The sequence below is a fragment of the Neolamprologus brichardi genome, chromosome 7 (assembly GCF_056152115.1).
Source record: "Neolamprologus brichardi isolate AB-2024 chromosome 7, ASM5615211v1, whole genome shotgun sequence".
Lineage (NCBI taxonomy): Eukaryota > Metazoa > Chordata > Actinopteri > Cichliformes > Cichlidae > Neolamprologus > Neolamprologus brichardi.
In genome coordinates this window covers 6,117,486-6,138,669 of record NC_142110.1, presented here as the reverse complement: position 1 = coordinate 6,138,669, position 21,184 = coordinate 6,117,486, and the positions used below count along the sequence as shown (strand labels likewise).

Genomic DNA, 21,184 nt, shown 5'->3' with positions numbered 1-21,184 from the left:
TTGGGATACAACCATACACAGAGGGGCACACAGGGGGTAATCAAATAAGGAACATCTTTAACAGAACCTAGGAACCACGGCATAAGGAACAAAATACAAGAAAACTAAGAATGCTGGGCCAACATGGCCCAGGACCATGACACTTACTTTACAACTGAATTCAATAAAAGTCAGCAATAGTAGGTCAGGCTTGTGTATTTCAGTCACCTCCAGCATCTGAAAAAGAAGGAAGGACTAAACAAGGAACATTGTATAGTATAAGAAAATCACTGAAGTGTATTACGTATTTCCCAGTTTTACATGAGTAAATGGTATCTATAATATTAAATTAGCTCAACTAAAGCAGAGCATTTGGAACTTATTTCTATTCTGTCACTACTGGAGTTGACTGTTATTTATATTAGTGCCACAGAGTCACCCATATGGTATGAATGAAATGATTTATTTGACAGTGATAAGTTAGTGTCATCACTAAATCAGGAAGCGAAAAGCAAGACACATGATAGCAGATTGATCTAACAGTGACCCATGATGCAAGTCACTTCATGTTTTTATAGCTGGCTTTCAAGGGTCATAAAAGATAAGAAGTTCTCGAAAAGCCATGACAGGCAGACATTCGCAGGTCTGACACAGTCATAGAGTGTTACGGATTGAAAAAAAAGGTGGCATTTTCTTCTCAGAGAAACTTTAATCATGCCATACAGCGAAGATACGATTAAGAAAATGCTTCCTAAGGTAAGGAATGTTTCATTTATCGCTGGATCAGCGGCTGTAGTTTCATGTACAGATTTCTCCAGTGTTTGTTTGTTTTTTGGCTATTCTCCTTTTAATTTTTGTTATTCTATGTTTTGAAGATATATCTTCGGAAGTGTGTGGCTCATGAAATAAACGTGGCATTAACTTACTTCAGAAACCTTGTGCCCGTAATGGATAAATATGGTAAGGTTCACAGTCCAATGCTGCTGAACTTTGTAAACTCGGTGGGAAAAGGAACGTTGCATTGTAACAGTAACTGCCTTTGCTGTGTTTTGTACAGTTTACAATGATGGAACTACAAAGAACTTGATGAGCTTAACCGGAACCATTCCTGCCACGATTAACAGTAATAACATTCGCATTCCTTTTTCTTCTCTTTCGTAACAGAATAACTTCAAACGAAAAATATGAAAGGTTAAGAATCTCTCTGATTTTGATATCTTTCTCTTTGCCATTATACAAGATATGACATATAACATTCCCATTTGCCTGTGGATTGAGGAAACCTACCCCCAAACTGCTCCCATCTGCTATATCAGACCCACACAACAGATGATGATCCTCAGCGGAAAGTATATCTCCAGCAATGGTGAAGTCATGCTGCCTTACCTGCGAGAGTGGAAGAATGTGAGAATTGAAGCAATATTTGTTTTCGACAAAGCTGCATGTGGGTTAGGGGTTGATTTTGCTGGCACTGACACAATGTGGTTGCATAACTCTACAGCCAGAGCGAATGAAAGTGACCCTTTCCTTCTATTATTAGGGGGAGTGTGACCTAATGAGCCTTGTTCAGGTGATGGTTGCCGTGTTTGGAGAATTCCCTCCTGTATGTATGAAGCCTTCTCCAGAGCCTGAGCAAGCCTCTTGTAAGTAGCACACACAAGCACGAAAGAAGCCTCTATGCTGTCAAAAACAACATCTGTGTCCGAGCTGATACTGATAAGATGGAGCCAATAATCGAGGATCCGCCTGATTGAGTTTGAAAATACCTTTCACTTGTCAGAATGTCAGACATGATCATTATTTGATTAACGATATTTATTCTATTTGTTCAGGTTGGCTGCAGTTCCACAGACAACCAGAAGTATTTACAGACACAGATGGAAGTTTATATCTGTCTTTAACAAGAGAAGACGGGCAACCTTTTCAGCAAAAAAATGAAACTAATTGTTAGTATTTTGTGCGATTTGGCAACAGTTTGTGAGAGAAACATTTTTGTCAGTTTTTTTCCCCCATATTGTGGATATGGTATCTATTGTGTATTAAATAGTGAAGTCTTCAGATATGAAAAAGCATGCTGTATTTTTATATTTCAAATGATTTTCGTCACAAATTAGCACCCTTTCATTTGATTTTGTGTGGTGGCAATAAACATTTTAACCACCTCCATTGCTTTACAAGTGCCTCGTAAAGATGTTGCTCAACTGCATCAATGTTTTCTGGGCTGTTTGGACTTTAGATGGGTGTGGTCCTCTGTCATTTTATAAAAGCCTGTCCTATTTTATAAACTGATATAAAATAGAAAAAAAAACTACCTCTGTCAATAGAATATAGGTATAAGCTTTTTTCATCAGTGTAAACACATGACACAAGACTCTGACTGACTCTGAAATATAATCTTTTGTAAAAACTGATTTATTCTGTTATTGTAAATAAATAGCTATGTGAAACCTGCATTGCTTGTTATTGTTGAAATAACTCTCATGGAATTGTAGTTCACTAACAAAACATTTGATTTTTGCCCATAATATTTAATATAGCAGCTATAAATGGCTGGATTTATATAGCCTATGTCTTCCTTGTCCTGCTAAAGAATATAAATGATGGCTAAATGTGTGATTGATGACTATAAGTATAATTTTGGGATGCCACATAAAGTTGTGGTCAGACGTTTCTATACACTCGTCATGGGAATCATGGTAATTGGAGGCTTTGCATTTTTTTTAAGCTTAAACACACATAAACACATTTGAATTTATTTTGAATTTTCTCTAATCCATACCGGAGCAAAAGTATACATACAGGCTCACATATACGCATATATTTCCACTAATATTTGTTTAAATGTCCTAAGTTCAAGTCAAGTCAAGTGGCGTTTATTGTCATTTCCAACCATGTACAGTGGTATAGTACAGAGTGGTAGTGGTAGTGAGAGCCCGAATGCTCCGGTACCTCTTGCCAGAAGGCAGCAGGGTGAAGAGTGTGTGTGAGGGGTGTGTGGGGTCCTCCACAATGCTGTTGGCTCTGTGGACGGAGCAGGTGCTGTAAGTGTCTGTGATGGAGGGAAAAGAGGCTTCAGTGATCTTCTCGGGTGCTCTCACGATCCGTTGTAGGGTATTGCAATCCGATATGGTGCAGTTTGCATACCAGACAGTGATGCAGCTGCTCAGGATGCTCTCGATAGCCTCTCTGTAGAACATGGTGAGAATGGATGGAGGGAGATGGGCTTTTCTCAACTTCTGCAGGAAGTAGAGACGCTGTTGGGCCTTCTTATTTATGGAGCTGGTGTTGAGGGACCAGGAGAGGTTCTCCGCCAGGTGGACACCAAGGAATTTGGTGTTCTTGACGACCTCCACAGAGGATCCATCGATGTTAAGTGGACAGTGATTGCGCCATGCTGTCCTGAAGTTGTACCTTGAATAGACTCTTTAGCATCAGTAAGCTTCTGGCATACCTGTGGCTGAATATTTGACCAATTCATTTAAACTGGTTGGCTTGCTGGCATGGCCCAGACTTTTAAACATAATCCATAATTGGGACTTTGGGAAGGCCTTTCCAGAAGCTTGATGTTAGTGTGCTTTACTAATTTCAAAACCAGTTTTGATGTATGGTTTGGATCATTGCCCTGTTGGAATATGGAATTGTGTTTAAGTTTCAATCATCATCATAATTTGAGGTAAAAGTAGAAGAATTTGTAAATACCACTGGCAGCAAAACAGCCCTAAAGTGTGATCCAACACTATGCCAATTTTACTTTAATATGAGATATTTAATATTTAATATGAGCTCTTAAAAATCTCATAGTATCATATTATCCCAATATTATCCCAGTAGAGCACTAAACTCTTGGAATGAAGACTTACTCATGGTTTCTAGAGTATCCAATATGGCAGGAAGAGCCTGCAGCTCTCTCTCTTGTGGAAACAGCTCCTTTGGATTCAGGAGACAGATACTCTCTAGTTTTAAAATTAGATTTCAAACTTGATAACGCTTATAATTAGGGGTAAAGCAGGCTTCCTTCACTCCTAATGCATTTTGATGCCACTGCAACATGTGAATCATTTTTGTATATTCTCTTCCATAAAGTTTGTTTTGTCCTTGTCTGCTATGCTCCCCTTTTGTTTCTTCTCTATTGCCTCACCCCGAGTCCTGTTGTGGCAGATGAGTGCCCCTCCCTGAACATGTCATGCTTTAGGTCACTTTTTGTAAAAAGGGAGTTCTTCTTTCCCACGGTAGTCAAGTGCTTCCTCGTGGGGATTCGCCAATACATTCTGTTTGTGTGCATCTCACGGAAGTAAAAACAGTAAACATTAAATAAGATGTAATTATTAATTCATTTAATGTGTACATTTACAGATTTATATCACGGGCTATCGTAGAATTTGGGGATCTTACATTTACGTGTTAATCACATCACGTCACACAGGGACCGGAAGCACTAAAGAGAACTGCCGGAAATTCCTTTTGTTGACCATCGGATTTTTGTTTTCAAGCTCTTTTTTACAACTACTCTTTAGCTATTTTGTCGATTTATGAGTTGTTTTTTGAGTATTCGCGTGGAACACAGATACATTTCCCGTTTACAAGACTGGAAGATTTCTCGTAGTAGCTGAATCACGCCCTTGTTTGAGTCCGCCCGAGCTAGGGCTAACGTTAGCCTTGCATTTACCGGAGCTCCGCTAGCCAGCTTTAGCTTGCATTCGCTGTCACTTTAGCTGTCATAAAAGTCAGCTGTTAAGACGCTTAACTTATTTATAAGAAAAGTGAAAATAAACACCTAAGGAACATGGCAGTAGTCAACGAAAGTAACCTGAAGAAAATGCTAAAGGTAAGTTTGAGCTTGAGTGTTGACTGTTGAAAACCGATAGCGAATTAGCTCATAGCGTCCTGTTTGACACTGGCTAACGTTAGAAGCCAGTTTAACATTTCCTGGTACGGTTTTGTTTAATAGACTGTCAATTTTCGCAAAATTTTAGATAATAAAGTATCTTAAATATTGTTTTGGTACAATATATTGTACTAAATTAGATTGAGGCATAACTGTGTAACCATAGAACACACAGTTGCACATATTATTAATTGAAGTTACTTTGGTTAAAAAATGAGACCACAGTTTTGGAGGTTACCGTAGACCTGTGTTTATATTGCCAGTCGTGTTCAGAATACTTTAGAGAATTGTTTATTACCAGGTTTGTGATGCATCGGTGGGAAAAAGCTAATGACTCTCAATCAGTTGCCAGACCAAGGGACTCTATTGACACTGGTCTTAAACACTTCTCTGATAAAAATGAGTTTAATATGGATAATTGTATCCATACTGGTATTGTACTAATTTACGTTCACAAGGCTTTTTAATTGGATTATTCTAATTTATAAGCAAATGTACAGAGGCAGTAAATTTAATCTGTAAGGTGGTTCAAGTCCTGTTTATAGTATGTAGAATTAAATAATGGTTCTTCAAGGTTACCCCTTGGAAATTTTATCTGTGGTGTACCACAAGGATCTGTTACAGGTCTATTACTGTTTTAGATTTGTCTTTTGAACATTTCCTTTATGTACGTGATTCTTATCCAGCTCTTGTAGTTTGTGTAAAAATTCTAAGGATATTGAACTTAGCTCAGTAATAAGAATCTGTTATCCCGCGGTTAGAAGAACAGTAAGCTTGCACTTCATTTGTTGAAGAGTGAAAGTATTATTTCTGATAGTAATAAAAAATAAGCTTTCACAAACGTGGCCTGTCAGTGAAATATAATTCAGTTAACATTAGCTCAACTGACAGTGCAAAATACCTATCAAATAAGTTGACTTTTATTATTAGTTGTATTTTTTTAGTCATTATTCTGGTAATTAAGTCATATATGTTTTTAGTCTGTGATATGTTTTGGAGTGAAATAAAATCAATCAGTCAATACAAATGATCACTCTCAGTTTGTATGGCACTGAATTTTGAATAGCAGCTTGGTAAACAAAATATTTTAAAAAATAAGTAAAAATATTAATTTTGTCTCCTCTACTTGTTGCCTAGCAATACAAATACAGAGACCTGACTGTTCGTGAAATAACCAATGTGATCTCCCAGTACAAGGATTTGAAGCCACTCATGGATGCTTATGGTAAATTAAGTAATATTTATCTCCTGTTTTTAACTGCTTGGTTTCACTTGCATGTTGTGTAATGGCATGCATCTGCTTGTATTTCAGTATTTAATGATGGCTCCACAAGAGATCTGATGAGCTTGACAGGAACTGTTCCTGTGAGCTACAGAGGTAATGGATGTTTCTTTGCTCTCTAAAAAGAGGTTTTCCTATAAATTAATAACTTTCTATATATTTTTTGAAAATTTCAAGCATAATTAAGTGAAGTTTTTTTTTTTTTTTTACTACTATTTATAATGTCTACTAGACTACTTTTTTTTCTATCCGGTGTGGTCACTCTGACTTACTGGATTAACTGCACTTTCTTTTTCCTTTTTACACCATTATCTCAGGACAAATGCCAAACCTAAACTTTCTCACCTTGTGTATTTGGACAGAAAGCAGTTTTTTTTTTTTTTAAATCTTGCTTGAATATCAGACTTTGGGATTTTTTTAACTGTGTATTTGATGTACAAAGATACATAAAAATGTGTTTCACTTAATATGTTCTTGATAACAGAATATGGAGTTTGTTAAATATTAAGGGAGGAGTGAGGACATTAAGGTATTGGACAATAGCTATATTATAACACTGTGTATTTGATTTCTGTAGGTAATGTGTACAACATCCCAGTGTGTTTGTGGCTCCTGGACACATATCCCTACAACCCACCTATATGTTTTGTCAAACCTACCAGCGCTATGATGATCAAAACTGGCAAGCACATAGATGCTAATGGAAAGATTTACCTGCCGTATCTACATGAATGGAAACATGTAAGTAGTAATTCTTTTAATCCATGTTTAAAAACACGTTTTAAGTTATTAAAAGCATGTAGTGTGACAGCTAGAGTTTCTGCACACAAAAATGTAGCTCAAAAATTTTACTAGATGGAGAAAAAGGCAATATTTCGGTATGCTGGACAAATAGGACATAAAAAGTGCCTTTGTGGCTCGAGATATCATTTGCATTCTTAACTTGCCTGGCAATTTGGTTAATAAAATGTGTCTCACTGTTTTATAGCCTCAATCAGACCTGTATGGTCTGATTCAGGTGATGATTGTGGTGTTCGGGGAGGAGCCCCCTGTGTTTTCTCGTCCAACCACACAAGCTCCTTACCAAGCCTTTCAAGCAGCTGGACCCCCAAATTGTGAGTGACATACATTTCTTGTACACAGTGGTCTGTGGATTTTTTTCCCCAAAGTGTTAGAAATGTTTTTTTTGTTTGTTTGTTTGTTTGTTTGTTTGTTTGTTTGTTTGTTTGTTTGTTTTTTAATGGTGCATTTACTTCCTTGGGCACCAGATGGAGCTCACATACTATGGCAACACAATACTGAAACTGATACTTTATCTCTGTCTCTTCTGTGTGCCTGTGAGCAGTCCCAAAAAAATCAATGAAACCTTTGACCTTTGTGTCCTGAGATCTCGTTTTTTGTCTCTCTCTCTCTCTCTGCTGCAGCTTCCTACATGCCTGGCATGCCTGCAGTGTCACCGTATGGCCCAAACCCTAACTCTGGGTAAGATTTCTCCCAAGCCCTTTTATTTGCTGCCTACAGCTAACACTTTACGCAATATGTGTGACACAACAAATTCAACATGTTTGATGGTGGAGTATTCACTGACTTTTATTATCAAGACACTGCAGCACTGGCTCTGTTACATGTACAGCTGAATTTTGCAAATACGCTCTTGAAATGTTTCAGAATGAAAATGTAAAGCATTAGCTTGACAATCATCTAACTATTTTCAGAGGCTACCCAAGTTATCAGTACCCAGGGGGGAACTCTTACCCAGCCACTGCTGGACCTGCACACTACCCCACCCAGACTCCAGTTTCCACAGTGGGTAAGTATTACATCCAGCATCTGGGTGCATATGTTTTCTACTTCCAAGTATCTTTGAAATATTAATGTAGAACAGTTTTAATTCTCAGCAAAAAACTTTATTCACCCTTGATAAAACGTTATGATCTTTAGTTAATCCATACTGAGACACTTGACCTTTTGACTTCGACTCTCTCACCCTCTGAATAACTTCAGTAGCGTACCAAGTCACCAGTGAAAGGTCATTAGTGTAACTAGAGTGGGGTCTATTAAAGGCCAAAGGGTGGGATGGCCCTGGACGGAAAGGGAAAGCTTCTTTTTGCCCCCCACAACTTAAACTTCAGAAGCACACAGGTCTATATTTAGGTTTGGAATGGTAAAGGAGAAGAAATGGGGTCACCTAGTGGGTGAATTAACTCTGACATTTGTGGCGCTGACTCCAGACTGTACACAAGGTGGTCTTGACTCTGCAGACATTTGCCAGTATATTTACTTTTATATAATCTGGAATTTGCCAGTCCTTGAACTGTCTTGTGTAGCTAGTATAAAACACTAATAAATAAACATGTAAATTGTTTTACAATACCAGGGCTCGCAAAATCGCTAGCCCGACGTCCCGGAGCTAGCGATATCTCCGGTCGGGCGACCAAAATCTATCTCAGCCCCGCCCGTTGGGCTATATGATAATGCGACGGGCGGGGCTGAGATAGATTTTGGTCGCCCGACCGGAGATATCGCTCGCTCCGGGATGTCAGGCTAGCGATTTTGCGAGCCCTGAATACAGTCCAAAATACCAGCTGTAATGCTTAGTAAGGTTGCCTACATGGAATTTGTTTTTCAATAAAAGTATGAATTTGTTAAGATGTAATTTTCCTTCTGTTGCTGTTTTCATCACCATCCTACAATATTGTTGTCACTGTGGATAGTACTACAACCAGAACATAAATCATAGATTGGCCAATGGGTGTTAAACTGAAACTAAAACTGGAGGCCAATAAATGGTTTAACTGGGAAAATCATGTGAATACTTCATTTTCCATCATTCTGGAAAACACCCTTTTGGACCCTTTTGTTTGTATATAAACCTTGTTGTCAGATTTCTGTGTGGTGATGCTTTGCTGTGCCTATAAATACTGTTGATAATATTTTGAATGTAGTGTGAATTGTTTGAACTGATTAACTGCAATGCAAGGATGAATAGTGGAGAGTTTTTCTTGGCTCATAGTGAGCTTTAGGGAGTGACTATGTGTGCTGGTAGAGTTGGTCTGTGTATATAGTAAAGGCCACAAGTCCATGTTTCCATATTTGACAGAAATCTGTGCATTTTCCTCTTGCCTCCACCAAGAACCTGAAAAAATGTCTGTTATGGTTTAGTCAAACATCCTCACGTTAGGGTGCCACAGTTTCTCTGTGGAAGAAAAGCCTCCACAGAATTATGATTTAAATTAATCATTTTTACAGTTATCTGAAGATGGTTAGCTTGCCAATTTACAGTAAAGGCCCTTTTACATAGGACATGGTATGTGTAAAAGAGACTGAAAATCAAATATAATTATATTTTGGTGAGATTATGGTTTAAGTTGTAGTTGTATCTTTTTTCCCATCTGGCTCTCCTGTTTGTATTCACTGTCTCAGATGACTTATTATAATCTCTTCCTCTTAAGGCCCAAACAGAGATGGCACCATTGGCGAGGACACCATCCGGGCATCTCTAATTTCTGCAGTGAGTGACAAGCTTCGCTGGAGAATGAAGGAGGAGATGGACAGAGCTCAGGCAGAGTTGGATGCACTGAAGCGAACAGAAGAGGACCTGAAGAAAGGACATCAGAAACTGGAAGAGATGATCTCAAGACTGGACCAGGAAGTGGTGAGAGATGATCATACTTTCAGTGTTAAATCTTTCTGTTTGTTTTGTTCTCTATTCACCACAGTTAACTGTTACAGCAGTCATTTTTGAGATTTGCTAAATATGTGCAATCATCACGATGTTTCCACTAGACTGAAGTTGACAGGAACATCGATCTGCTGAAGAGAAAAGACGAGGAGCTGAGCGAGGCCTTGGAGAAAATGGAAAACCAGTCGGAGAATAATGACATTGATGACGTCATTGTGCCCACAGCGCCATTGTACAAACAGATCCTGAACCTGTACGCTGAAGAGAATGCAATTGAAGACACAATCTTCTACCTGGGCGAAGCCCTCCGCAGGGGTGTCATAGACCTGGAAGTTTTTCTCAAGGTAACCAGATCTAGATAGCTGCTAGCACATATAAACACAAACAAGTATACAGACACTTTAACCTACCTGCCTCTTTTTTTTTTCTGTTATAGCATGTACGTCTTCTGTCCAGGAAGCAGTTCCAGCTTCGTGCTCTTATGCAAAAAGCCCGCAAGACTGCTGGGCTTAGTGACCTCTACTGACCCACGCTTACTACCTAGAAACATTCATATCTTCATGCTCTCTTCTATCATCTTGTATATCAACCAGCTGCTCTATTTTATAGTCTTATATTAAATTTATTCTCATAGAAATTTGAACAGCACCAACAAAGACAAAATACATATTTGAATGGTAAATTGCAGCCATAGTTGTAGCTAGACAGTTTAGATTTTAAACTAACCAAACACTCCTTTGAGGTCATTGTGTAAGGACATGACCTAAACATGAGAGGGTTATTTTTGTGACCAAATATTAAAAGCAAAAAAACACTGTCATGACATTAAATTTGGCCTAAAACTAAAGCTTACAGGTTAACACATGATTTGGCTAGTAGGTACAGATGGTAGGGGCTAAAAGTGAAGAGCTTTGTAGAGAGCCCATATGATCACTCCCTTTCGTAATGAAAAGACATGTCTGTAAATACACAGGAGTACTTTTCAGGAAGGGAAGGGTTCATCCTCAGGATTTCTGTTCATGTTTCAGTAGCCATGAAGTTATATCCATTAACCTGAACTGATTTGTTTGGGGTCAGACATTCAGCTTTAATTTGAGCTCTTATTCCACTTGCACACACTACTATTACTACATGGTTTTCCATTTGTATGTCTCCTTATGGAGGATGTGTGTGTGTGAGAGAGGTTCTTTCAGTGTGTGGCGGCTGCTTGTTATACCCTTTGACTGCTTTAACCAGTCAATCATGTACATTTTTTTGTTTCACTCTGTAGAGTGTCTCTAAGGTAAGTGGCAGGCTTGGCGTACGTTACTGGATCGTAAAGGAATTTCTCCATTGTATCTGATTTATTTTCTTTTTTCCCCATGCTGTCCATTCTCAGTCCTGCTGAGAAGGTTAAAGTAAACATAAGTTAAAAATTTGTGAATAAAACTGGGTGTTAAGAGGTACAAAAGTAAACAAATGTACTAATCAAAACTTTAACTTGTGTAAAGTTTTTTTTTTCTTGAATTTAGCCTTTTACTAAATGCACTTTGAATTGTATTATAGATTTTGTTTTTTTGTTTTTTCTCAGTTTAACCATAGGCAACTTGCTCTTTTATGTAAAGATGTAAATCAGTACAAATAAATTGATTTAATAGGTCATCTCTTTTTGGTCATGTCATTCATGTGGCTTGCATAATTGATGTTATTCAGCGATTTTCTGTGTTGCACAACCAAAAGGTAGCGGTGGTTCAGAGTGGGTTGTGTACCAACTTGAAGATGGTGTACAGACTAGAGCACCAAAGGCCAAAATAATGAACTCTAATTTCCTCCACTGGTTTGTAGAACTGCTTTCTGTAAGAAAACTGCTCTTAACAGACCACTTATGAAACCAGTGGTAGTTACATATTAAAATGCTAGTGTTTGTGAGCAGGTAGAATAGTATGAATACGAGTAATTTAAAGGAAAGTTAAATATTTTGATGTCTTGTATGAAAAGCTCAGATCAGCCTCAGATTGGGCAACAGCTACTGACCAGCTGCTCCACAAACAAACTGACCCAACCCCAGGTTTGATGGTAAACGCAGGACAGAACAAAGGACAAACTTGAATCATCCTGGCAGATTTATTTGATGTTACAGCAAACAGCTCAACCAGCTGCCATGACATGTTTCCCAGTAATTTATTGATAAATCCTTTTATATTGTAACATTAATACATAAATAGATCTAACATTTATAAATAGAATTTGTTTTCAATGTTCTTTTCCAGAGTCAGGCGGTGTAAAAAAACAAAACCTTGTTAGAACATTTAGGGTACACAAGCAACTTTTTTTAAATATATAAATGGACTGTAGCAGTCTTATGAGTCATAACCCAACCCTTTTCCACTGGCTCTCTGTTATCTGAGTTATATTATGGCAGTCACATTTTATCCTTATCAGATGTAAACATTGCCAGTTTTTTCTTCTTTTTTTGTGCACCATAAAATTTGCTTTCTAAAGTATTTTGTCAGTGCACTTGTGGTTAGGCTTTTTAAGAAGGCTTCATTACCAAGCAAGTTTATGGAAGTCTGCTTTACTACAATATAAGGTACTTTGGTGTCACAAGATTTTGGACCAGTGACATATGCAGCAGTGTTACTGTGGGTGAATAGGAAGCCCTCCTCATACAGAATGGAATGTCTCTGTTATACTCCAAGATATAAACAGAGATTACCAAGTGGAGAAACATAACTTTAACGGCCACAGAATGCATACAGACTGACCTAGGAGTGTACACAAAAAGCAATAACAGTACTCGTAACATACAGTACACAGAATATATATGCACAAAGACTGCATGATTTCAGAGAGGACAAATGGATGACAAATACTTGCTCTCCAACGCAGGCTGACTTCTAAGGATACAAGCATGCACTTCCAAAAAGTCATTCATGGAAGATCAAGGCCAGGTTGAAGGAAGCAAAGGAAAATGACACCTGTATGTGAATCTCTCAAACGTAAACCCAGCTTTGAGTGGTTTAGTTAAAAGCATTTGGCCTTTTAAGAAATTCACAGGTGACATCAACCAATTACAATAAGAGACACAAGAGGGAAAGTAGGAGGGAGTCAAATGGTGTCTGGTGTCATTTTAGGGACAACTGGAGAATTCAGAGGCGTGCTTTTCACAGAGTGAGCTCCTTCTGTACACCCCACAGGGTCTCAGCACTCGTCACCAGCTGCTTCTCCTCCTCAGGCTTCAGCGTCATGTGAATGACATCTGTCAAGCCACTGTTGCCCAGGATACAAGGGATGCTCAGGAAGACTTCCTCCTTCACCCCATGCATGCCCTATACAGTAAAAGGCAAGGAAATGTGATAGTTACAAGCTGACCTTGTCACGTCTGTGGAAAGTATAGCATTTTCTTTTCAGCAAGTAAAAATAAAGACTGAAATCCTCATCTACCTTGACAAGTGTAGACACAGGGTGCACTTTGTGCAGATTCTTCATGATACTTTCCACTAGGTCAGCAACAGACATACCAATAGCCCAGGAAGTATAGCCCTTCAGCTTGATAACCTCATAGGCTCTGCAGCATGGACAAGAAATAAAAATGAGCATGGCATATAACAGACTGAAAGGAGAAATGTTTATAGTAGACATTGATTGCAGCCACTGGTATTTGCATGAGAAACTTAAATTTGACGAGTTGCCCATAAGAGTTTTGAAAACAGGGATAAAAAATGGATTATTTTTAATTAAAATATTTAACTGCCTTTAAAAGATAAGAAAAATGAGTTCTACTAGCCATACAGAGGTGCACGTTTACAGATACCATTTCTTCTGTTGAAAAATAACACGTGCATTTCTCTCATCTTTGTAAAGATAAGTGAAATGATAAGCCTCAACTGGGACACAAAGAACATTGTATTGCACATGGCTGAACTCTAACGACCCAGCTATTACAATACAAGTCTACTGATTGGCAGACAAATGATTGTGCAATATTAACCTTTCTGCAGAGAGTTGCATACAACTTTCAGACAATGGGTCATACGGCGTCATTACTGCCATTTATGGAATCAGCGTTAATCATTGTCAGGCACTTCAATTAGACACAGGAGTCAAAGAGAGCAAGTGAGCTTTAGTCTAACACAGCGTTTCATGGGGAATAGTATAGTCACTCTATACATGTTGTAAAAACAAAAATCAGTACGTTTGAAGAGGCTGACAGACTCCAGCAAATAAATTGCAACACTCACCCATCAACCACCATCTTGTGCACTGCCTTCCAGTCCTCTGGGTCACCCTCAGCCCCCATCTTTGGGTTGAGGCCTTGAAGAGAAACTCCAGCAACGTTCACGCCACTCCACACAGGCACTATGAGAAAGAAATAAACCCCACTGAAACAGGAAATTCTGAACTGCACGTGACAGTATACACTTCACAAATAATGTCGCTAGCGTACCACTAGAGTCTCCATGCTCTCCGATGATCCAACCATGGCAGCTAGAAGGATGCAGGTGGAGCTTCTCTCCCATGATGTGGCGGAAACGAGCAGAGTCGAGGTTAGTGCCAGAGCCAATCACACGGTGACGGGGGAAGCCACTCAGTTTCCAGGTAACATAGGTCAGGATGTCCACTGGGAAGGTGCCAAATAAGAAATTATCAGCCATTAATCTGCCTCGAACAGGAATTGGACCATGTAAACCCCACATGATGTAGACTCCTTGTCTAACCTGGGTTGGAGACCACCATCAGGATGCAGTTGGGGCTGTACTTGACGATGTTGGGGATGATAAACTTGAAGATGTTAACGTTACGCTGCACCAGATTGAGACGGCTCTCGCCCTCCTGCTGGCGGGCACCTGCAGTCACTACCACCACCTTAGAGTTGGCTGTCACACTGTAGTCTGAAGAGATGGAGGGGAAAAAAAAAAAAAAAAAAAAAGTTGTATTCCACTCCAGGTTAGTCAGTAAGTAAACTGAATGACAGTTTGTCAATTCTCACCTTTATCAGCTACAATCTTGTGCGTCTTAAGGAAGAGGGATCCGTGCTGCAGGTCCATCACCTCACCCTTCAACTTGTCCTCCATCACATCAACCAGTGCCAGCTCATCACACAAGTCCTAATTATTATATTATAGGTCATTTTAACAACCAAACAAACTTTACATAACACAGCAAACACATCATTTCTGGTAAATGTCATTGGATCTGGTAAATCTATTGCTCTAGCCATCACAACTTTTACGTCTGTCCCAGTGAAATCCTATTGTGTAAACCTTTTTCAAACCCCAAATAAGGCTAGTAGCAATCTTCTTAATTTTAACAAGTTTATTCCCCTCCTACCCTTCTTACCTTGAGCAGGATACTGACAGCAGAGGCCATGCCCACCATGCCAACACCTACTACAGTCACTTTGCACCTGCTGCCAACAGGCTCCTCCTTCATCACATGGCCAATGAGCTTCTCCTTGGTGGACATCTATTAAAAGTAAAGACACAAGACGGTGAGGACGCCATGCAGAAGTATAAAGGGGAAGAGAATGAAGGCAAAAGGTTTTGTGTGTGTGTGTGGGGGGGGGGGGGGGGGGGGGTAGTAAACAGAGGGGAGTGAGAGAGCATGAAGAAAGCGAGACGCATGATCTATGAAGCAATTTGAGTGTGGTTACTAGTTGGCTCACAAAAGAGTTTCCATGACTAATTTCACATCCCACAATGAATCAAGCCTGGATTTTACCTTTAATTTCATCATTACAGAACTGAAATGTCACTTTCATTCACTTCACTTTCACTTCACTTTCATTAAGATTGAGCTTTAAAGAGCCTCTCCTTGCATCCATGGCAACCACTGCTTGTGAAAGCACTGCAGCTTGCCTCTGTGCAACAGGGAACATCCCCCAGATGACCTCACACATGCACACACTGCGTTTCCTGGCTCCACCACCGGTGTGACTAGACACGGTTTCCACTGAGACGTGCAGATGAGCACGTATGGCCAAGTACAGGCCCACATTAATGCACTGAGACACCTACTAGAGCTCACTTGAAACCTCTAAAGTGTATGAATGTGACCTTACATCTTCCATGATTTATGTCCTCGGTAAAGCTTTCCCAAACGGGTTTATGGTGTTAATTGCTCCCTTCTAGTCTTAAATGCTGCGCCGTTAAGAGAAGAGGATAAAGCAGCCTCTGCGTTAGGGTGCGGCTTACTTTTGAATGAGCATCCACTCGTGTACAAGTGACCAGTGTTCTTGAGCTGCCAGGCATCCATCAGTTTACTTAAAACAAACAAGATGGCTGGAGCCAGAATGTCAGTCTGACATCAAGGTGACCATCTACAGCTACAGGTGGCACCAGTGTCCGGCAGCCTCGCCTCTGTCAGTGCGCCCCAGGGCTGTGGCTACAATGTAGCTTGCCATCACCAGTGTGTGAATGGGTGGATGACTGGTTGTGTAAAGCGCTTTGGGGTCCTTAGGGACTAGTAAAGCGCTATACAAATACAGGCCATTTACAGCTTGTATATACAGTTTGCTCAAAACTGCAGGATAAAAATGTAGTAATGTAATCCATACTACACGTACCAGCATTTGGACCCATTATAATCTAGGATCATTGCCAGTGTTCGATATGGGACAGTGCTTCACTGCTGTGCTCCACAAACCAGGCAAACTGCTTCCTTAGTTGCCTGAATAAGAGGAGGACTTTTAGTAGCTGGAAGAGTAGAATGAGACATTACACACAGTCCTAGTGTTATCATGTTTCCCAACATTATTTTGCCATCAGGCCACTAAAGGCTATACAGGGTGTCAGGTAACGGCTGCCGTTCAGCATCTCAGTCACAGTGCTGCTGCACATCTCTTGTCCACATCTGAATTCAAGAAAAGACAGTTGTTGAATTTAAGTCCTGGAAAAGCTTTACCGCCCTGCAGTCGTCATATAACCAGACATTAATAGTTGAGCTCCCCACAGTCTGCATCTGTCAAATATTTATCCACAACTCTGTGCCAAGAATGGTCGGGCAAAGCCATAAAACACCAACAAGACAATTAATTAAAGACACTGCGTCCCTGCGATAGGTAAGCACGCCCAAACGCAGTAAATTGCAAGAGCCAGGGTCATTTATAGTTGTTGGAAGATGGTCGCCACCGGCGGCTGTAGGCATGCGTAGTCACTGCGCATTTTACGTCACCAAAACCGAGCGCCTCGATCACACGGATGGATTTAAACAGAAAAAACATAAAAATGTTGTTTTTAAACATCAACGAGTCGGAATATTTCCTGTTTTTATTACATTTTGTACAACGGGCGAATAAAATGCTCCATAATAGCCCACAAGTAACTACATCTGCAGAATGCCCAAGACAACCTGTTACAACCCGTCTGCTTGACTTGTTTACTTACGCTATAAATTTAATTTTTATTTAATCTGCGGCTGAACCCAATTAATACTGATTACACATCGTCACGCCTCGGTCTGTCCTCTAGCACGCGGTTTGAGAGATTCAGCTTTTAAAGTCTTTAAATAAAAAACAGTCATTAGAGAGTCCTGGGTGCAGATGATGTGGTGTGTAGAGTCAGAGTAATGCGACCCATCTTACCTTGAAGGTTTCAAAGAAACGGGTGAAAACAGGAGTTGGAATGTGTCAGCTCCACACTAACGCTCTTTCACTGAAGTGCTGCCGTGGGGGTGTCTCCCCGTATTTAAAGACAGCCCCCGGCGTGGACGTGACGTACGTACATATTAATGAGGTCGGATGGTTGTGTGTTGAATGTCACGTCCACGGAAGGATGCGGTACTGAGGTCTGGTATAATCTGCTCTGTGTCCTTTAATATTTTCAGGCAACTTGCATTTAAAACGACGGAAAACACGCACTCCGTTCTTGCCTGCGATAGATTAAAGCACAGATTACAATGTAAAGTGAAAGTACAGGGACGCACTGCGCAGTCTGTCACAGTCCGCACATAGAAGAAATAGTTCCCACCTAAATTACTTCAAAAAGCCTCAGTGCTGGTTTTTAATGCAGTTCTGTCATTCACACGGACACAGTAACAGATACTGATTTTAAATGAGGGTAGCAACATTCTCAACATAGCATTATAAACACGGCTTGGTTGCCGGACGTGAGTGGATATTTCGTGGCAATAATAAGGGAATTTGTGGTAAAAGTGTGTAAATCACCGAGATAAATATCACGTGACTGTTAATTTAACATGAAATGTTACAGTTTTGATTTGAGGATAGCCTTTCATACGCCGCCCGTGTGGCCGTGATTGGAAGGAAACAGTGACTGTGTCGTCATACAGTCAGAGGAGCGCCACCTCCTGTCCACTCTGAGTTATTTCAAAACTAGTCGAGTTACTCACCCGTGTGCAATAAAACAACTCATTTGTCCTACATGTCAGGGGAAGTTTTCTTACACAGATATGATGACAAAAGGCACGGAAACTAGCATCCCAACCCTCACCCCGCCTTATTCAAATTAAGTGTTCTGAATCATCAAGTGGCCTACACTGGCACAAAAAGGTGTGCTCTCAGACTGTCGATTGCTGTTGGCTGCTCTTTACACCTCACTTGAATTTTTTTTGTTGCAAAACAAAAGCTTTCAGTTAGGACTATTTCACCAACGTGACGTCCCCTTGGCTCACGGCTTTAAATGCATTTTTGAGCATGTGAGGAAAAAACACATGAAAATAAAGGGACGAAGAAGGTCAAATTTAGTTAAATTGCTTTTCTGGGCAGTTTAAAATCAAACATTTAATAGTGGCGTGATTATGCACCCTTTTCTCATTTTAATAAGGTTATCAGTCATTGCTAATTGAAAAGTTCACTCAAATGAATGTACAAATTGTGCTTTAACCAATGTGTAATTTTCTAAGCATGCCCGTTTAATATATATTCTTCTGGAAGCAATGTGTTTGATGAAGTTGGAAACTGAAATTGTCACCTATTTATTTGACACAGTTCTTGGAGGATATGGAAAAGAGAATTCAAGTATCCCTGATTTTCTGTCAGAGCACGTGTGAATAGTGGAATATGTTAATTCGCCCTTGAAAGGATCGTAAAGATAACTTAGGTATTCTTCATTCATGACACCTAAAATACGCACTCACGCACGATCTGATATCCTCGTGTTGGTGTTGTTCCCAGATCATCATACTAAAGGTTGTTCCAGGATCAACATTGCAAGTGACCAATCAGAATGTTGTGATGTCATACTTTTGCGACTTCGGGAAAAACCGGCGTAAAACAAAAAACTGTACTTAAGCTGCGAGAAACCGCCTTTGTCCGCCGATCAACGGACCCTAACCCTGACCCTAACCCTTTAATAAACGCTAAGCAGAATTGATATTGTCCTTGCAACATTGGAATTTCATAAATGCACGAATGGGTTGGTGCGCAAAAGAATAACGTCACAATAATGTGATTGGTCACTTGCAATGTTGAACCTGGAACAACATTTTCATGATGATCTGGGAACAACACCAACACGATGATATCAGATCATCCCGCACGCACACAGGCCCTGGCCACTTTGTTAGGTACACCTGTTCAGCTGTGATTCACATGGCAGGAACTCACTCCATTTACTCATGTAGACATAGCCAAGGCAACCTGCTGAAGTTCAAACTGAGCATCAGAATAGAAAAGGAAGGTGATTTAATTAACACAAAATGTGACATGGGTTTTGATGCTAAACAGGCTGGTGTGAGTATTTCAGAAACGTCCACTGTACTGGGGTTTTTCTATACTGTTTACAGAGGATGGCCTGAAAAAAGGGACCTATCCAGTGAAATGCACTTCTCTGGGAGAACATGGCTTATCATGCCAAAGTTCAGACAAGAGTCACCAGACTGCTTCGGTATGTAGAAGAACATCCCAGGTTGCACAACACATTGAACTTTATAGTAGTATAGGAGCAGCAAAGCACACAAGTTGCCACTCCTGTGTAAGAACAGGAAACTGAGGCTACAGTTGACATTAGTTCACTAAAATTGGACAATAAAACATTGGGTAAACATTGCATCATCTGATTCTGACATTCTGATGGTAGATTCAGAATCTGGCAAAAAAGAAAATCATAGGATGAAGTCATCCTGGAATGTATCAACAGTTCAGTCTGGTGGTGGTGGTGGGATCTATTTTCTTTGGCTTCCTTAGTACCAATTACTATTAATTAATTATTTGGAAGTTTGCTCATTTACAAAGACATGAACACCAAAATCCAGGAAAAAGCACATTACATAACAGTTATAGATTGATTTGCTTGTCATTGAGTAAAGGAAGTATTTCATCCCCAAGCAAAACACGACTTACTTGGAGACGTACTTGGAGAAGAGTGCCTGCTTGGCAACTTGAAGCTTCAGCTCCCTCTACTGATTTCCTACAGAACTGAGGTCTGGAGACCAGCTAGGCCACTCCACAACCTTTATGTGCTTCTTCTTTAACCACTCTTTTGTTGCCTTGGAGTTACATTTTGGGTCACTGTCATGCTGGAAGACCCATTCACAACCTCTCTTCAGTGTTCTGGCTGGGAGAAGCAGGCTTCAATCCAGGATTTTACATCAGTGCAGCAAAGTCGCCATGTAAAACCACCTCAAAGCATAATGTTTCTACCTCCATGCTCGTCTGTGGGGATTGTGTTTTTTGGGTCATACTCAGCATTTCTCGTCCTCCAAACATGATGGGTTATGTTAAGTGTCAAAAAGTTTGATTTTACTTTCATCTGACCCCCAACCCTTTTCTCAATCATTTAGATGTTCACTGGCAAACTAATGATGGGTCTGTACATGTGGGTTCTTGAGCAGGGAGACGTTGTGGGTGCTGCAAGTTTTCCATCTGTTGCGGTGTAGTGTGTTACCATTGGTGTTTGTGCTCCCAACTGCCTTCAGATCAGTTTATCCTACCAACAAGCTCTACTTGTGTGGTTTTGTGCTGATCCACCATCTTTCTCATTATCATCCTCCCCCCATGAGGAACAATCTTGCATGGAACTCCAGACCAAGGACAAATGATAGTTTTAGGTCTGTCTAGCACATAAACCTATTCGCTGGAACGTTCAAGACAATTTAATTACACAGCAAAAGCAATGAACACCAAGTAGGCAAAGTTCTTTGTGTTACTCATGCATGAGGGAGAGAACCACGACAAGCGCCGTTCCTTCGCTTGACCCCAGTCTCTCTCGTCCGCTCCCCCATAACACTGCTCTTTTATTGAGCTCACATGAATATACATAGGTTCATTAACATATGACGTCTACATACACACAAAGAGTACCTTGCCTGTGCGTTGTGTAAGCATGTATGTATGTGTGTGTGTGGTAGGGGGGTGTCAGTGTGTGACCCCATAAATGACTTCCTTAAACCTGCTGGTCTGTAAGTCCAGCAGTTCATC

General features: G+C 40.1%; 3 protein-coding genes across 3 annotated transcripts; 2 read left to right on the top strand and 1 right to left on the bottom strand.

Moving 5' to 3' along the window:
- The first annotated feature begins 533 nt into the window (after positions 1-533).
- Positions 534-2,350, top strand: LOC118454078 (tumor susceptibility gene 101 protein). Its single transcript, XM_087842946.1, has 6 exons — positions 534-735; positions 855-939; positions 1,037-1,102; positions 1,220-1,383; positions 1,520-1,622; positions 1,812-2,350. The coding sequence occupies exons 1-6, from the start codon at positions 694-696 to the stop codon at positions 1,928-1,930; spliced, it is 579 nt and encodes a 192-aa protein (XP_087699072.1). The 5' UTR covers positions 534-693; the 3' UTR covers positions 1,931-2,350.
- Positions 2,351-4,411: 2,061 nt separating this feature from the next.
- On the top strand, positions 4,412-11,469 carry tsg101a (tumor susceptibility 101a). Its single transcript, XM_087842945.1, has 10 exons — positions 4,412-4,804; positions 6,002-6,089; positions 6,177-6,242; positions 6,724-6,887; positions 7,135-7,261; positions 7,571-7,628; positions 7,862-7,956; positions 9,599-9,801; positions 9,933-10,172; positions 10,265-11,469. Exons 1-10 carry the CDS (start codon positions 4,763-4,765, stop codon positions 10,352-10,354), a joined length of 1,173 nt encoding a protein of 390 aa, XP_087699071.1. The 5' UTR covers positions 4,412-4,762; the 3' UTR covers positions 10,355-11,469.
- A 443-nt stretch (positions 11,470-11,912) lies between these two features.
- Positions 11,913-17,508, bottom strand: ldha (lactate dehydrogenase A4). The gene is made up of 8 exons (XM_006789575.3): positions 17,390-17,508; positions 15,148-15,273; positions 14,798-14,915; positions 14,526-14,699; positions 14,255-14,428; positions 14,049-14,166; positions 13,252-13,375; positions 11,913-13,136 (listed from the first exon to the last, which is right to left on the bottom strand). Exons 2-8 carry the CDS (start codon positions 15,271-15,273, stop codon positions 12,972-12,974), a joined length of 999 nt encoding a protein of 332 aa, XP_006789638.1. The 5' UTR covers positions 17,390-17,508; the 3' UTR covers positions 11,913-12,971.
- Between the last annotated feature and the right edge of the window lie 3,676 nt (positions 17,509-21,184).

What these genes read in the sequence shown, in the direction of transcription:
- LOC118454078 (XM_087842946.1), top strand. Translation starts at nt 694, where the DNA reads ATGCCATACAGCGAAGATACGATTAAGAAAATGCTTCCTAAG. An exon ending in TTAAGAAAATGCTTCCTAAG is followed by an intron (nt 736 to 854) that starts GTAAGGAATGTT and finishes TATGTTTTGAAG; the next exon opens with ATATATCTTCGGAAGTGTGT. An exon ending in CATTCCTGCCACGATTAACA is followed by an intron (nt 1,103 to 1,219) that starts GTAATAACATTC and finishes CCATTATACAAG; the next exon opens with ATATGACATATAACATTCCC.
- tsg101a (XM_087842945.1), top strand. Translation starts at nt 4,763, where the DNA reads ATGGCAGTAGTCAACGAAAGTAACCTGAAGAAAATGCTAAAG. An exon ending in TGTTCCTGTGAGCTACAGAG is followed by an intron (nt 6,243 to 6,723) that starts GTAATGGATGTT and finishes TGATTTCTGTAG; the next exon opens with GTAATGTGTACAACATCCCA. An exon ending in GACTCCAGTTTCCACAGTGG is followed by an intron (nt 7,957 to 9,598) that starts GTAAGTATTACA and finishes CTTCCTCTTAAG; the next exon opens with GCCCAAACAGAGATGGCACC.
- ldha (XM_006789575.3), bottom strand. Translation starts at nt 15,273, where the DNA reads ATGTCCACCAAGGAGAAGCTCATTGGCCATGTGATGAAGGAGGAGCCT. An exon ending in CTGTCAGTATCCTGCTCAAG is followed by an intron (nt 14,916 to 15,147) that starts GTAAGAAGGGTA and finishes TATAATAATTAG; the next exon opens with GACTTGTGTGATGAGCTGGC. An exon ending in CTGTGTCTACACTTGTCAAG is followed by an intron (nt 13,137 to 13,251) that starts GTAGATGAGGAT and finishes TTTACTGTATAG; the next exon opens with GGCATGCATGGGGTGAAGGA.